The 18627-nt window shown below is 39.9% G+C and overlaps 1 protein-coding gene across 1 annotated transcript in view; it reads left to right on the forward strand.

Moving 5' to 3' along the window:
• The first annotated feature begins 15479 nt into the window (after positions 1–15479).
• Positions 15480–18627, forward strand: part of ANKRD54 (ankyrin repeat domain 54) — a 10826-nt gene continuing 7678 nt past the window's right edge. The window contains exons 1-2 of the mRNA XM_072421142.1: positions 15480–15728; positions 17815–17862. Coding sequence (XP_072277243.1) covers positions 15521–15728; positions 17815–17862 — 256 coding nt within the window. The 5' untranslated portion in view covers positions 15480–15520. The remainder of the gene's footprint in view (positions 15729–17814; positions 17863–18627) is intronic.

Genomic DNA, 18627 nt, shown 5'->3' on the forward strand with positions numbered 1-18627 from the left:
CAAACTCTAGATGCCAGATACTAATGCCGTCCACACTTTGTTCCAAAGCTCCCCACCTCTTCCTCCTGCTGTTACTGCTGCCGCCTGCCCAGTACCCAGCTGTAGATGCCAGTTAACATGCTTGTTAAGATGACAGTCTTGTCCATGCTGCATTTTAGAAAGTTACAGCTAGCAGATAGGAAAAGTCAGTGCCCTACAAAGCAATGTCTCCACTAGCTACAGCTTGTACACTGTCCATATAGGTGATGTCCTCAACTTCTAATTCCCTCCTTGCTCTGTCTCAAGGCCCACTGCCTCCTCCTCCAAGTACCCAGCACTAGATGCCATGGTACATAGTAGCAGATAGGGACAGATTGGAATCTCACTCATCCATTCATGTCTTCAATAGCTACAGCTTCTACACTGTCCATATAGGTGATGGCCTTAACTTTTAATGCCCTCCTTGCTCTGTCTCAGGGCCCACCGCCTCCTCCTCCCAGTACCCAGCTCTAGATGCCAGACTAGACTTAAGCTCAACAGGGTCTTCTTTCCCCGCTGATTCAGCCAATCTCTTTCATCTGGTTTCGCTACATAGAAGCAGGTAGGGACAGATTGGAATCTCGCTCATCTATTCATGTCCCCAATAGCTACAGCTTCTACACTCTCCATATAGGTGATGACCTCAACCACTAATGTCGTCCTTGCTCCGTCCCAGGGCCCACCGTCTCCTCCTCACAGTACCTAGCTCTAGATGCCAGTTAACAATGCCATCCACACTTCTCAGGGCCCACCGCCTCCTCCTCCATGCTGCTGCATACCCAGTACCCTACTCTACATGCCAGTTACTAATACCATCCACACTTTGTTCCAGAGCCCACCACCTCTTCCTCCTGCTGTTACTGCTGCCGCCTGCCCAGTACCCAGTACCCAGCTGTAGGTGCCAGTTAACAAGACTGTCCATTTTAGAAAGTTACAGCTAGCAGATAGGAAAAGGCAGTCCCCTACACATCAATGTCTCCAGTAGCTAAAGCTCCTACATTCCTACAAACAATAATGCCGTCCTTGCTCCGTCTCAGGGCCCACCGCCTCCTCCTCCCAGTACCCATCTCTAGATGCCAGTTAACAATGCCATCCACACTACTCAGGGCCCACCGCCTACTTTTCCTGCTATTACTGCTGATGCCTGCCCACTGTCCAGTACCCAGCTCTAGATGCCAGGCTAGACTCAAGCTCAACAGGATTTTCTTTCCCCATTGATTCCGCAAAGCCCCGTTTCCTTTCATGTGCTTTCATTCAATAGCAGGCCCTGAGATGGAATGTGGAAGGCATTAGTAACTGGCATCTAGAGCTGGGTGTAGTGCATCTTAAATGACACTTTAATGAAGTGTGTAATCTGAAATTTGTGATTGAACGTAGAAGGCCATGTCTTCTGCTTCATCCATCGGTACCACGCTTTATCGGACTGAATTTCTGTGTATGTTACCCTGGACCTGGAAAGTGGGACAGCAGTCCCTCTGTATATGTTGGGGGGATGAGATGGGAAACACCAGTATATTTAATGGGAAGCGAGAGGTCCTGGATGACCACAGCCAAGTTACTGAGCTCAGCAGACGTCTGGAGACTTCTCCACAAGTATGTGGCCGTCCTGAGAGACTCCATTCAACAAGACTTTTTGAAAATACTGCAGAATGATGTGTTTCGGACTGAGAAGCAGCTGAAAGGGAAGGGTGACATGTCATTTGCAAACGACACGTTGGGGGATCTCTGGGTGAAATGCACAATGCCATAATTTACCAAGTGCGTCATTACAGAACTGACCACCAACTTGTGCAGTTCTGTTTCCTGACCCATGTTTCTTTGGAGTACATAGAGGGCGTGCTGGCCAACTTCCAACATGGACCTCAGCCCGACGTTGTCATCAACTCGTGTATATAGGATGTTATCAGGTATCATGAGCAATCACTGCAAATGTACAAAACCAACCTGGACCACCTGTTTATTCGGCTCACCGAGGTGCTGAGCCCCAAATGTCTGGTGATATGCAACATGTCCATGTCTGTTGGATTCAAAGCTGGTGAAGTGCTAGAGTACCCAATTCCTAATGTGCGCTATGACATCATAGAAGGGAATTTCTACAGAGCCACACTGGCAGATTTGCACCAATTGTATGTGATTGACTTGCACTTCCAAAGCTGCGCTCCAGGGTTAAAGATGCCACCCACTCGAATCAGCTGGCTCATCGGAGGTATACCTGTATCCTGATGGCTGATATTGATTAAGCCTGGGGTGTGCAGCAGTAACAGCAGGAAGAGGAGGCGGTGGGCTTTGAGACGGAGGGTGGACAGCATTGGTAACTGGCTGGGTACTGGGTAGGCAGCAGTAACAGCATGAGGAGGAGGCGGTGGGCCCTGAGACGGAGCAAGGAGGGCATTAGAAGTTGAGGCCATCACCTATATGGACAGTGTCGAAGCTGTAGCTATTGGAGACATGAATGAATGAACGAGATTCCAATCTGTCCCTACCGAGATTGGAATCTCGTTCCTCAACCTCTAATGCCCTCCTTGCTCTTTCTCAGGGCCCACCGCCTCCTCCTCATGCTGTAACTGATGCCGCCTGCCCAATTCCCAACTCTGGATGCCAGTTACCAATGCGGTCCCAGCTCCGTCTCAGTGCCCACCGCCTCCTGCTGCTGCCACCTGTCACTTGTAACTTATAACAGAGCTGTGTAGCTGGCTAATTTTTGGACGGAAAGACACCCCTCAGAGACCTCTGCCTGTACTCTGAAGCCTGTGTATGGCTTGTTACGGAGCAGTAAAACCTGGTGGCTAATTTTTGGACCAGAGGAACCCCTCGTGCCCCTCTCTGCCTCTACTCGGAGACCGTGTAAAATCCGGCATGTTCCCTTGACCGCCCCATACACTAGCCTTGCCAGCAACAGAAAAAAGACTTCCTTATTTTTTTTTTTACTTGTACAGTGTTGTGCAGAGCTGGGGGAGTCTTGACAATTCTTTTTAAATGTATTTATAGGCTGTAGAAGCTCTCCACTGCCCCAAAAAATAACCCAAATTTTTCCCCATTGACTTTAATGGAGTTCGAATTCGACGTTCGATCACCCATATAATTATGCATTATTTGACCGAATAGCAGTCGAATCAAATAGTGAGCTATTCGACCAACACTAGTATCTACGCCGGCCGTGGTAAATAGGGGAGGAACAGCAAGAAGGCAGCACCGGAGATCCGGTCGGATCGGCCAGGGGGCGTTAGGCCGAAAGAAACTACCAGCTAGAGCGTAGAGTTTGCGTAGTCCTGGCCTAAGCGATTAGGGGCTGCACACTTTTTTATTTAAAAAAAACAACAAAAAAAAAAAACGTTGTTGCATTTAAAAAAAAAACAGAACTTTTACCTTACATAATAGGTTTGTCTACCCGTTTATGTAAAATGACATTTCTGAGTTTAGTTTCTCTTTAATGCACCATAATGAAGCTGAATGTGGTATGAGGGCTGTGACATTGGTTCTGATATAAAACACAATAAAAGAAAATGAAAGATCTAACACATTACTAGAGAAAAGTCGCTTGGTACTAGCACAATGTGATCCTTAATGATCATTACACAAATACCGCAATCTGATTGGATAAACATCATCCAAGTGTCATTTCCCAACCAATCAGATTGCAGCCTGATAGAAATCACTGGCATGCCTGTTGTCTTCACATAAATACATGAAAAATAACAACTACAAATCCCATATTGCAGCATGTGAAGGCAGCAACCGACCCGGTTTTCCCGTGACAGTACCGCTTTCCGGCAGTCAGTCCCGCGTCCCGGAGAGCACTTGCATTTTCACCGAACCAGAATTTGATTCCATTGGGGTGTAATTATATCAGATGTCACTAGATGGCGCCATGCAATACCCAGATAGAGTAGACTTGTAGTTCCGGATGGTGAGAATACACTTTCATCAGTGTAACTTAGTGATCCAGCAAACCTGGAATACATCTGGTCCAGGAATAAATACATTTGCCAGCAAATGGCTAATGAATTTTAGGAAATCCATTCCAGGTTTGCTTGATTACCTAGCTTCACTGATGAAACTGTTTTCTCTCTCTCTTACCGTCAATCCCACAGGACAATATGATCCATCCGGGGGTGTCTTCCATCGGGTCCATCCCTGAGTCAGTGTTTTGGGCGCCGCCATCTTCTCCTTTTTTTCTGGGTTCTTCTTCCTACGTCACCCGACCCATGCGAGAGATCGGGTGACGTAGGATGGAAAAAAAACTTGCCAATCTCATTGCTGCACATGCGTGAGATTGGCAAATTTTTCTGTTTGCGCGAAAAATCTCCTTCTGCACATGGCCAAGATGCGCAGACATGCCCAGAAGCAGTATCCAAGAGCCTCCCAGGATGCATGATGAAGGTGTCCCGGGAGGCGTTGTGCTCCCATTCATTCTCGATCGCCTAAGTGATCGAGAATTAGGGGCTGTACTGCACCCTTTTCTAAAAAAAAAAAGGTTGGTGCACCTAAAAAAAAAAACAATCAACATTTTTACTTTAAATAAAAGGGTTGTCTACTCTTTTATGTAAAGTGAAAGTTCTGAGTTTAGGTACGCTTTCATGCAAAGGAAAAGCCTGTGTCACCAATACGAGTACACCGACTGTGGTGCCAGTCATTCCTGCACCACCACACATTTTATCACTGTACCAATTCACAATTCTGCTCTCACAGACAAAGCTTTGATTTTAATTTGATTTTTTTCTTACTGCTGCATTTCATGTCAAGTGCATACTGCCACCACAATATCTCTCAGTTCTGCTTTTACTGACACCAGGACCAGATATCTGGATAGACCACCAAGGCCGTGTCCTGGGGCGGCACGGTCACTAAAAGACGTTCTCGGATGTTCCAGCTTCATTGTTTTGGCAGATACAAAACAAAACCCTCCTCAAACCTCAATGAAGTAACTACACAACAATGTTTTGGTTAAATGGCCTGTAGGCCTTTTATTATAACAATAAAATATTCAAATAAAATAAAAGAAATAAACGTTTTATTGTGTAGTCATTGCCCAGTCATGCCGGCCTCCTCCATGCTCCTTTCACTTGCTTGCTCCAGGCCTGACTCTCTGTATCAGCTGGAACCTCTGTGACACAATTAGGAATCTTCTCATTGGATATTAGTCTCAGGCAATGGCTGGGCAGTGAGAAAGTTAGGGTTTGTTTAGACCTGCAGTAAAAAAATCACAGCCATTACCTCTCCTGGATACTTACTATGCAGAGCTAGGTGTCCAGGATCATTTTCAGGTAAAACACCTGGTTTCTGCTGGCATTTCCAAATGCTAATCCAGGTAACTGCCCGTATAGACAACTTTAGGGGTTTTTACAGCCTAGTTAAAAAAAAAAATAGGCACTGGGTTTCAAAAAACATAAAAACACCCGCACAAGCCATTTCAGGAGTTTTTAAACACTTCCCATTCAAGTATAAGGAGGGGGCAGAGGTGGCAATCAGCCCCTAGACACTGCATTGGGGGCTTGTTATGACCTGAGGGGTTTTCAAGCGTATTTGGGTGGCAGCATTTCCATGCAGTTTTCTGGACGCACAATGCAGTGTCCAGGATTGGTTTGCCTGCTGCCTCTATAGTTATACATGGGAAGTGTTTAAGGTGTTTTTTTTTGCCTAAAAAGGCTTGCACAGGTATTTTAGGTGTTTTTAATGCCTGTTGCATAGATTTTTTTTTAAAAGGCTTTGAGAAAATGCCCATACAGGCAGTTGCAAATGTTTGTATTAGTGTTCGCAAATGCCTGTCAAATGATACTGGACACCTGGCTGTGTATAGTATAGTGCCTGTCACATAAAGGATAATGAACGGACCTGTTCGGTCCAATGTTAACTGTTTTTGCAAGCATTATTGAGCAGAAATTTTACTCAAAAACCCTCAAGATTTCAGGTTTTTTATTTCTAATAAACGTAGATTACATTGATACATTTAGATAAGTATAGGTATAAATGTAACAATAAAAGTCCTGATTTATCAATGAGATGTGCATACGTACGCGCCGGTCAGCAAGCTCTATTACCGTGAGTAGGGCCCGAGTTCTAGTGAACTCACCTGCCGGTTTCCTGCAAAGATGAGCAAAGATCTGGAATACGCCAATTAAGGCAAATTATTTTCAGCTGCGTGATTCAGGAGTAGATGTTAACCTCAATGCTGAGGTGATAGCAATTGATTAGGGCACACCTGTGCCCTGTTCTGTGCTCATCTCCAGTCCATTTTACAGGTCAGTTTGAATCTTTAATGCTTGATGTTTTTTAGTGTACGTGCTACTTTTTTATGTTACATTATACTCAATCACAAACTTGCTTCATTTATAGTTACATTTGTTGCACTTGTTGTTTTGATACTTTTTCTTTTGGTTGCAACACTGCAAACTAATTTCTATCAAGCTGGATATATACTAAGTGCCACTTTCAAATATGTCATCACACAATAATATGAGTGTAAAAAAAAAAAGTGAACAAATATTTGTGAACTGATTAAAATTTCATTCTAGTTTGACTTTAGAAAAATCAAATATTTTAGTAAAGGATTATGGGCAAACATGTTATAATACATGTATTAAGGAACATTTAGTGATTTCACTTGTGTGTGTGTATGTCAAAATACATTTAAATGTATAGAAATACATATGCATTTTCTTTAGTGTGTGTGTGTGTGTGTGTGTGTGTTAATTAAGTAAGTGTGCTTGGATGGTATGGTGATGGTATGGTATTTGTAATCCTCATTATTCTTAGGTTCATCTGTTGCTGCAATGTTTTTGTGCCTGGTTTGTAATGCCAGTTTCCGTTGTTTAGCAATTCTTCAGCAATGTTTTGTCATTTTCTTCCACAAGTATTGGGTACAAATGTCTGCATGGTTTCCACTCCAAACTGCTTCTTGAACCCTCTCGTTGCCTTTGTCACATATTGGTATTTGAATGTATTATGTATATAGTCCTTTTCTGAATAAATTGTTTTTTCTTTTTTTAATAATCTGACTTTCACTCATGTTGATTTGCCCCCATACAACTCCTCTGTTTTTTTGTAGTTATGTTATAGGTTTAGTGTCATTGTGCTGTACTGCCTGATCTTAGCACTATTGTATACAAGCACACTTCTACTTGCTGTCCGAACTGGTTGTCAATTAGTTGTCCAGCTGAGTTGCATACTCATTCTAACACACCTGATGGTGATGGAAGAAGGTCCAGTTTGCCAAGCACAACATCAAAGCACATTGATTGATAAGCTCACAAGCAGGGTCCGGCACTCTTAGAAATGAACAGATGTTGTGTTGTTGCTTAAATTAATGCTCATAAATACTGGAGTATATGCATTATTTATGTGTTTACACAAAACAAATAGTACTAGTATATCAAACTTCCAAAGCCAAAGCCACTTTGTGCCAAACATTTTCTTGCTTTGAGGATGTTTTTGCAGGTTTGAATGGAATTTTAGATCTTGGACCACTATTTATATTGACTTACTCACCTCAACTTTGTAGTGGAAGCACATAAAGGTGGATTCCTTTTTATAACCAGACGCAATATCCTCCATGAATGTTTCTTGTAGCGAAGCCCGTTATATCAGAAATCATAGGAACAAATAGCCAATCTTTTCAATGTGAAGGAATATGGTCCAAAAAGCCCTCTTTGCCTATTTCTTCTTATAATTTCTTTTTTCTATGTATATGTACACACATCTAAATGCATACATACATGTTTTGCTTTATGTGCACTCATGTCTATACATACATGAGTGCATATGAAGCAAAAACAAGCAATATACACAAAAAATACAAACTTACCTGAATGAGGACTGTGCATTTTTCAACTGATAAAACACAGTTCAGGCGCACATAGCCGGTCAGCCTTGGCACACAACTGTGAGCTACACGCTCCTGAAGTTTGGCGCACAACTGTGAGCATCTAACAACTGAGTTAACTAAACAATGGTGCTGTTTTTAGCCTTACAAAAATTCAGAGAAAGGAACAGCATAAAAACAAACAATCATAATTGTGTGTCCTGGGAAATTGGAAAGGAGATCACAACAACAAACAACAACATTTTACAAACAACTTTATTCAAAATAAACATTTGCTAAAAAGGTCACAATAAAATATAAAAACACAAAAAAAAAGAACACATTACATAACTAAATTTACACTAAATGACAAATTAAAAAGAACAAACAAAACACATGTAAACCCACACTTCCATGTAAAGCCAAAATAGTTCAAAAATGGCCCAACAAATATTGCATTCAAAAAATACTTACCAAACCAATATGCAATTTTGGCATACCAAGGGTGGAAAACTAGATTAGAAAATATATATATGCAGGACAAACATTGAAAAGTGGTAATAAGGGCAGAATTTTGCAATCAAACAATATGGCCACAAACACAATAACATAGCATTAACATTGACTTCAAAACTGCAAAATAGACATTAAAACATTCAAAGTAAAAAAAATTAAAAAGAAGCTATTGTGCTAAATGGTAAGCAAAGTATCAAATGCAGCAACCTAGATTAATTAGGATAACACATAAAACAACGGCCCCTCCAAAAATAAAAAGGAAAAAGCAAGTTAAGCCACACCCTTATATATGCTCAAATTTAAGCACAAGCTCGCCAGTGTAAAGCTGCCGGAGATGCGCGGCTCCGGCTGCGAGCTTTTTCAGTTGCTGAATAGCGCGATCGTGTACGATTTCGGATCGCGAATACGAATGCGCGACCGATAATCCGATTCTGCTTGATGAATCAGGGGCACTGACTGAGCTCCTGGCTCTGGTATATCCCCCACCCTCAGTGCTGCTTCATTAATTACCTTGCAGGTGAGAGTTTTCCACCTGCTACTTCACATAGGAGAGGAATCTTGGGCAAATATACCTCCCTTCTACCACCAATTCTGCATTGGTGTCCCCCTAGTGGTCCTCTTTCTTTTTGTGTGTGACACCTATAGAATTAACAAGTGAGCAGCTGAAAGGATTGATGTCTTTGTTCAAACACACCATGTGGTATGACACAGAAAAGTTAAAGGGAACTCTAGGCCAGTTAGATGTGTTGTAAAATGGTTTGGTTAGGCATATTTACATTAATAACTGACAACTAGTGTCAAACAGAGTAATCCAGATTGGATTTAAATTGGGAATTTTTTTCTCTGCAACGCCATACTGTTTAGTCAGTGACAGTTGAGAGTAAATTTTATTATGTTATTTGGGTACTCCATGGACTATGTTTGTTTGTTTGTTTTTTGTTGTTTGTTTGTTATAATTTTTTGAATAGTATTTTCAATGTCTACTGAATCTATGCTATCCAAAATATTAGAGATTGAAGGAACACTAATATTGTAACATCAAACATGTAAGAAAGAATCTATATTATTCTATGGTCTTTGTATATGTATGTTTATTTAAATTTCTGTATATTGAAAGACAAAATGCTTTTTTGTTATTTATATTGTTCAAAAAACAAATCAAGATATACTAAAAAAAACTAAATTGATGGACTCCATCTGTATTTGCACTCAGTTGGGCAAAGCTGAAAAATCCAGATAAGCATTCAGGCTGTATGTGTTTTTTTTTTATCTGTTGGCAGCAGTGGTTATTTGTTTCATAGTTTTAAAATATGTTGATTTGGGCAATAGGTGACAGACATTTAGGCTACATACACATACATACATACATACATACATACATACACATACATAAATACACATACATCAGATGATTCTCGTCCGATAACCTTCTCAGGGCTGATATTGGACGAGAATCTGGCGTGTGTACAGAGCTCGTCATCTGTTGTTCATGGATCCATCCTGTGGAATCTGATAGAAGGGGAGTGGAGGGGGGAGAGCACATCATGGTGCCTCCCAGCTGTTCTCCCCTCTCCTTACAGCAGAATGGTGCTGTATGTACAGGGCTTGTTCATGCATTTGTTCAGTCGATTGTCATTGGAAAGGATTGTGAAATATTATTGAATGTGCGTATGCAGCCTTAGTGTGGCTGTTTTTAATAACATGTTTATAGGATAACTGGGGGCACCATTGGTCGATTAAAGAACTATACTTTAAATATAAGAAATAGCAAGCAGGTAGGTTGTTTTTCCAGAAGGGACTGATGATCATACAGATGATGTCCATTCTGCAATCAAACAAACGTACCTGCCAGTTTGCAATCTTTTCTGATATGTACCCAAAGCTCTGTTATATACAGCTTAGTGTACAGTCCTGGCATACATGCTACCTGGGAATTACCCTCCCGGGCGGTTCATTTCTGTCCGTTTTTTTATGTCTAAAAGCGGTACATTGTTTTTCATGAAAATTTATTTTACAGTGTAATATAATAGTATGAGTATAATTTAAAACACAAAATCATGTCAAAATAATAAATTAAATTTTTATTTTTTTTTAATTTTTTTTATACTCATACTACTATATTTTAATAAATATTATACTCATACTAATATGTTATACTTTAAAATAAAAGACAATGTACCACTTTTACACTTAAATCTACTGTATTGCATTCAATACAGTTATTTTGTATTGAATGCAATAAAAATATATTTGAATTTCCCACCCTGCCCCGAACAGAACGTCTGCATGCACCGATGTTAACTCCGTCGAACTCTGGGGAACTCCCTGGTGACTCAGCGAGTGCAGAAAACGCCATCCGGAGGTAGAAAGAAAATGGGCCGGCGGATCAGGTAAGTCTCAATTTACCAAGGTTTTCCATAGGTTTAGCTACCCCGAGTATGACTCAGCGTTACCGCTTCCAGCATCTTTTTTTCTCACAGTCACGAACATGGAAGAGGACTGAGTGAACACAGCTGGGTCTAGGTCTAGTCTAGCGGGGGAGAGGTTAAGTGTATTTAAAAAAAATATATAAATGCAAAGGCAGGTATGACAGGTATTCAGCATTACCCTGCCTGCTGACATTTTTTTTTATTTTTGAACTTCACTTCTAATTTTAACACTAAACAGTTTAGAAAAACATGTTTGATCTTTTTTTTACCAGACACGCAGTGTGGGATGGGACACAGGCATCTTCTTTTTCCTCCAGCACCTGCCTTTTTAGTGTCATTTAGCAGAAAATAAGGGTTCTGAATTTGTCAAAATCCAAATTGAATCCTAGCACCTGTTAGCCTTTCAATCCCCATTTTGTACTGTACAGGTTCATGCCTGCTGTGTTCCAGAAATAAATCAGACTGTAGCACAAAAGACATGCCCCATTACAGGTATACTGTCTATTGAGCACTACTGCTTAAATATCATCCCCATTTTACTTTGAGAAAAAGCCAATGAGGTCCTTAGTAGGTAATATTAGCACTGTTGGTTGGATGCCAAATCACACATGGTAAAAGCAGTCACACCTGCGAACTGTGTACAACTTTTACTGGTCTTTTCAGAGCCTGCCTAAAATCTAATAATACCTATTACTTCCTATAATCTTCCTATGTGAGGAAGTACAAAAGAAGCTATATTTAGGGTACATTCTTCTCTACACTCATATTTTCCCTAGGCCTTTCTGGTGAGGTATGCTGCACGACAATGCTTCAACATCAATAGAAAATAAGGTGGAGTTGCGTGGAATACGTAGCTGAGGGGTAAACTTGAGAAGCTCTATGGTGTCTCTGAGGTATGAATAGAAGGGTTTTAACAATGGGTCTGAGGTTAAACATCTACTAATTTGCTTGCATTGGATGAAATTAAGCCAACTCCTGAGATTATTGGCCTTCCTAATTGGTTGTCTAGATTCTTATGAACTTTGATGAGCAAAATGTGGGTGTAACTGGGTGTTTAGTGAGAAGTCTCACATTTTTGGATCAATGATTCCTGATTAAAGCTCGGTTAATAATACCGTAATATTCACTAGTAGAAATGTAGAAATGGTCAATCATGTGGCCAGAAATAGGTTTATACCAGTCAGAGTTGCAAAAGATCCATAGGCAGATCTGTTCATAATGGCATTTGTCCATGATGACAATGTTACCACCCTTGTCTGACCCTTTTTATGGGGTCAGTCACCCTTTTTATGATGATATTTTTATTATTTGTAAATTTTTAAAGGACTTCCCGAAGGTTGCGTGGAAGGTATGAGTTTGCAATTTGTTAATGTCTTGAGTTACCAAGTTAGCAAATGTGTGTATATTGGGGTATGAAGAAAGAGTTGGCAAATAGGCTGATTTGGGCCGTCTTTGAGGAATTGTGGGGGAAGGCTCCTCCTGTGTAGCCATGGGATCACTTTTCCATAATTGGTATGAAGAGTGGAAGATTAGTAATTGACACATTAATGAGGAGAAGGGAAATGATAAACAGAATTTATAAGAGAGGTAAAAGAGTAGTGATAAACACAATTATTAGGAGAAAGGTAATGAAACACAAAATTAGTATGAAAAGTAAAGTGACACAATTATCAAGGTAAGGGCAATGGTACACGGTATGAGATCAGAAGTGGAGGAATATGGAACAACACAATTAAAGGAGGAAGAGCAATGGATCACATGGGTATGAGAGTAGAAACTGACACAAATGTTAAGGGAAGGGTGATATAAGGGTGATATAGCACAAAATCAATGAGCAAAGTGGTAATTAGTGAGTGACCCAAATATCAAGGGAAGGGCAGAGGAACACAGAATAGTCTTGAGAACTGGTGCAGTAGGGATTATCACAATTATCAAGGGGAGAAAAATAGAACACTGAATTATTATGGGTGGAGGAGTAGCATTATCAAATAAAAGGCAATAGAACATAGAATGGATATGTAAAGTAGGGAAAGAAGAAGGAAGAGAAGAGCTAGGTTCCTCTAGCAGTAGTTCTCCATGTGTTTTAAGCCAGCCCTATACAATTAAATTAAAAAGTTGAAAGAGAATAGGTTGGGGCTTCTTGGCAAAAAATTTAATAGGTTTTACATAGATTATATAGCAGCTAACATACAAGGTTTAAGATATATATAGTATCAGGTATTAGTGCATACAGTGCCTTAGGCTGTAATGTTTACAAATATAGAAAGTGATCGCATGGTACATGATTGTCTGTGGTCCCGACACCGATAGGCGTCCTTAGGGGACTTTTACTAAATAACAATACTAATTTATAATACTGCTGAATAGAAATGAAAACATATATGAATGCATTGGCTGTCTCAGGCTGTCTCCTTCATCCCTCGTGTCTCCTTTCTTCCTCTGGCTGGTTCTCATGTGCATCTGATCAGTCACCGGGGAGTTTCTGGTGACATCAGTGTGTGTGGACATTCTATTCGGAGCGTGGCAGGAATTTTAAATCTATTTGTTTTGCATTCAATACAAAATAACTGTATTGAGTGCATTAAATTGGATTTATTTGTGTGAAAGCAGTACATTGTCTTTCATGAACATTTATTTTACAGTATAATATAAAAGTATGAGTATAATATTTATTTATTTTATATTTTTTTTATTATTAATTTTATATATATATATATATATATATATATTGTTTTTTTTTCATTTATTATTTTGACATGATTTTGTGTTTCAAACTTTATTATACTCATACTATTATATTATACTGTAAAATAAATTTTCATGAAAAACAATGTACCGCTTTTAGACATATAAATCCGGACAGAAATGAACCACCCAGGAGGTTAAGGGGGTATATGATCACCCTGTATAAATATATAAATGGTCCATATAAAGATCTCTCTTCCTCATTATTCACTTTGAGATCATTACAAAGAACAAGAGGGCACTCTTTGTGTCTGGAGGAAAAGAAGTTTAAGCCCCGGATAAGGAAGGGATTCTTCACTGTAAGGTCTGTGAAAATGTGGAATCAGCTCCCTCAGGAAGTAGTTTCAGCAACTACTAAAGATTGCTTAAAAAAAAGCTGGATGATTTATAGACGCACAGAATATAAGTGGGTATTAAGTATTTGAAGTAAAGATAACAGAGACTGTTGATCCAGGGAACATCCGACTGCCTCATGAAATCAGGAAGGATTTCCTCTGTTGAAGCAAATTGCACCAGGGTATTTTTGCCTTCGCGACCAGAGGTAGGCAAACTTAGGCCTTTAGGCCAGTTACGGCCTAGCCAGTAGTTTGTTCGGGCCTAATGCCCCCTGGCCGATCCCACCTTATCACGGCCGGCAACCCACAGCGGAGTCGGAACAAACTACAGGAGCCGGAGCTCCTGAGCCGCATGCAGCTCTTTAGCCTCCGTGTTGTGGCTCCCTTCCCTATTTACCGTGGCCCGCGTTAACACTTCCCCCGCCAGGGTAAATAGGGAACATTCCCTCTTCTCCATATGCATTGCAGAGGAAAAGGATTTCCCTTCAGGGGTTATTCCTGGTGAGGGGTGGAACCATTAGGGTGGGACTCAAGAGAGAGTCCGGCCTAGTGTTCTCCTGCCTACCCTGAAATGGCCTAGTGGCCAAAAAAGTTTGCTGACCTTTGCTCTAGACCAACTATGTCATAAGGTTTTATATCTGGGATATGTTTATTTCCCTGGTGGTTGTACCTGATGGATCTATGTTATTTTTCAATCTAACCTACTATGTAACTATGTAAATGACAGATAGATACAGACAGTGATAGAGGATGAGGGGAGGACCCTGCCCAGAAGAGCTTACAATCTAAGAGGTCTTAGGGAACCCCTGACATTACCGTACTTATTATATGTACAGTTGACAGTGCATTAGTGTGATGGGCAATGCAAAAATGTTTCCTAAATTGTTGACCAGTGGGAAGAATGTCACCCTTACAATTAGCAAAAAAATGATTGCTGTCCCCTAAACTGGAGGTCAATGGATATGTAATGTAGGGATGTAGTCTGACAAAATAATGAGGGCAAGGAAGATGGAAAAAAGGATGGGTATAAGGAAGAGTGTAATGTATACAAAGTTACCAGAGAAATGTTTATAACGGAATTAATAAGGGGATTAGTGGGGGTTGACATAATTATCAGGGCAAACACAAACTGTATATGGGGAGTGAAAAAGTATTGAGTAACACAATTGTCTTAGGAAAGATGATGAAACACAGAATTGATATGAGGAGTGGATGAGGAGCGACTGACAATTATCAGAGAAAAACTCTGGAAAACAGAAATGGTATGAAGAATGGAGGAGAATCAAGAGATATGAAACACAGAATAATATGAGTGAATGGTGCAGTAATTGGCACAATTTTCAGGGGAAAGGCTTTGAAATACAGAATGAATATGAGGAGTGTATAATAAATGACTGAAACAATTTTCAGAATGAATGTGAGAAGTGCAGTGATCGAAGCAAGTGATGGATCACACAAGGTGTAGGAAGTGCAGTGAGGAAATGTACACATAATATCAATTGGTTAGCGAAGCCTGCCACCTTGTGGCGATAAAATAACTAGACAGGCCAAGGCGGGATCTGTCAAATGATATTCAAATAGGCTTGACTAGGGCTTTCCAAATGCTCGGCTATGATTGGCTGCAGGTTCTTGTTACCGTGGTTACTTCGGCCTAGTGCTATTCAGAGCCTGTGGAAGGAATGGAGGTAGATGAGGGTGGCCAGACGATTATTTCTCCAGATTTGGGCGCTGGAGTTAGGGTTGAAGAGCTTTGCCCACCTATTGTGCCTGAATTGCTCAGAGCACTATGGGAGGAACCCGAAAAGCAAAAAAGGGATTTCGGAGGCCGTGTGAAATCTCACCGACAACACCGCTACAGAATATGTCCGCTAGGAAAGGAGAGCTACGGTGAGCAGTGCTTGTGGTAGGATGTATGCCCAGCAGTCACATGATCCCTCCACACCCCCTATAGATGATAATCGTTCAGTCTTTTACATTACAATATTTATGTATGTGACACTGGTTGCTGCTTTTGGACTATCCCACAAGTCTGTGTAGTAGCTCTTTTTAGGGCAGTGTCCTCTCCTCCATTGTTTGTATATGTCTGTCATTTGTATTCACCTGTATTTATAGTACAGTGCCATTTAATATGTTGGTGCCATACAAATACAGGTAATATTAAAGTCGAACTTGCATAGGTAATTACTTTCCATTCTTTATTATGGTCATGTGTCAGACTCCATTTACCCCAGGATAAAAATTCTTTGATTTGGTGCTCAGTCATAGATTTAAATCTATGTTTTAAAAGAAAGATCCTTATTATTATTATTATTATTATTAATAAACAGGATTTATATAGCGCCAACATATTACGCAACGCTGTACATTAAATATCCTTTTTATAATGCCATCTAAATAGCCACCAAAAAGAGAAGGGTAACGTGGACACAGAAAGCTAATAAAACCTGACATTGATACTAACACTACCAGGAAATCATTGGAAACATTCATTAGGCGTAGTTTACACAAAAGTTTCCCCAGCGTTTACCTGAGGCTTTAAAATCCCATGTTTGTAATTCCCATGCATTCCAATGGTATAATCCACACCAGGACGTTTCTTTGACGCACGTTATCTATAACGTTGCTTGCGACATTAAAAAATTAAAAATACAGGGTTAATGCAGGTAAATGCTTCTATTGATTTAATTTATAAGCACTTAAAACGTAAACGCATTAAAACTGCGGGAAAACACAGCACAGATGTTTTGGCAAGCTTTAAAATTCGAATGAAAGTGCATAAAACGCAGTGGGAACGTTTACATGGGTTTTTTAAAACATCCGTGTAGACCCAGCCTTAGAGAAGAAAAATTATAACCTCATTTGAAGAAAGGGGTTCTCCACCCTTAGGCTATAAAGTGAAGTGCATTAGTGTGATGGTCAATGCAAAAAATCTTTCTTAAATTGTTGACCAGTGGGAAGAATGTCACCCTTACAGATGGCCACAAAGATCATAGGTGTCTGCTAAACTGATCTGGGAGGTCAATGGATATGTAAAGTAGGGCTGTATTGTCTGACAAAATGATGAGGGTGGGGAAAATGGACCATTAAATGGGGATAACACGTGGAAGAGTGTAATGTTTACAAAATTATGGGGAAAGATTTATAACACTGAATTAATAATTATCAGGGGAAAAACAACATTTATATGGAGAGTGAAAGAGTACTCAAAGAACCTCTGGAGGAACCCTAGATGAAAACACTGGTATTAAGGATCAGACTTGGCTTGAAGGGCATAATAAAGGGGATGCCTTATTGTTCGGAAAACCCTTTTAATGTACATGCTTTACTGTAAATGATTTGTATTTATTACTTTTTTTTTCTATGGCTCAAAACAGTGCATTGTTTGTTACCAAAGTACCCATGCCTGACACATTCCACCAGTGGGGTGGCTGTTTATTAAAAATAATTGTAGCCGGCTGCACACTACTAGTTGCAGGAACATTCAGGGATATCATATCAAATGTTGTATGAAGTCATTAGATGTGTTCCCCAAATATGCAGTTGCTGCAAAAATAATGTTTTATCCTCCCTTAAAGCCAGCCTGTAAATTTAATGTGACTAGTACAACTCCTCTGAAAGGAACTTAATGCACTTATGCTTGACATTTTGTATTTGGAAAGTTGAGTACTAAGGCTTAGTCTACACAGACTGATTTTTTAAACACTTATAAACTCATTTGTATGAGTGGAAGGGTTTATAGGTAGTTAAAAATTTTAAAATGCAGCAAGGTGCAGTCTCCTAAATGCTCAAAATGTGCCTTCTACAAACACCCTGGTGTAGATTAGCCCATTGTAATGCACAGTAATTTCAAATATGGGCTTTTAAACGCTAGGAAAACAGTCCATGGAGACTAAGCCTAACACAGGCTTTCAGATGGAAAGTATATTGTTTGTATAGCTAAATAATTCTGTGTAAAAACATTCTTTTTCAACAGCTCAAAGGAAGTTAAGAGAAGCAGCAAATGGAAATGACATAGATACAGGTAATTATATTATTATTATTTTTGCTTTTTGTTCTAGTTGTTACTAAATAATGTGTCATTGTTATGATTTGTTATAACTGAACTTCAGAATCCCAATAAACAGGCCATGGAAGGATGGACTAAGAATGTATTTAGATGTGGATATTAACAAAATTATATTATGTTTACTTATATTGTTTTAATTGGGCTCATGTGGTCTTCCAGGCAGGATCTTTTCTAAAAATTTTGAGGTACAGTATTGTAGCATTGGCAATGCTACATTACATTCAGGTAATGTAATCAGCTTTCAATGGACTAAACACCTCAGCAAGAAGTAGTGGCACAGTCTTGCAAAAAGCAGGCTTAAAGGCTGTGATTTATTAATTATTGTAGAGTTTATTGCTGGGACAGGTACTGGTAATCAGTGCATTGAATGTAAAGAGATATGTACATAGACTGGTTATATGAAAGCAGTGTTCTCCCCAGAAATTTTTTTCAGCCGGGTGGTAGGAAGCTGTAGCCGGGTGGTAAAAAAGGGGGTGTGGCAAAACACGGCAAATTTAGTGATCCCAGTTGTTTATGCCATGGGTAATCGGTAACCCCTTATTTTTTCAGTGTTCTACCTTCTCCCAATTATTTGTTACAACTTTGTAATGCCTGCCCCGTTAGTATATCCAATTTTTCTATTCCATGTATTTTGCCACAAGTGTCCTATGCCCTGTATTGTGACCCAACTTCCTAGTGTTCTAAGTTTTAAGAGTTTATTCCTTTGTAGTAGTGTAATAG

Source organism: Pyxicephalus adspersus, chromosome 8, assembly GCF_032062135.1.
Source record: "Pyxicephalus adspersus chromosome 8, UCB_Pads_2.0, whole genome shotgun sequence".
In the NCBI taxonomy this organism is placed as follows: Eukaryota; Metazoa; Chordata; class Amphibia; order Anura; family Pyxicephalidae; genus Pyxicephalus; species Pyxicephalus adspersus.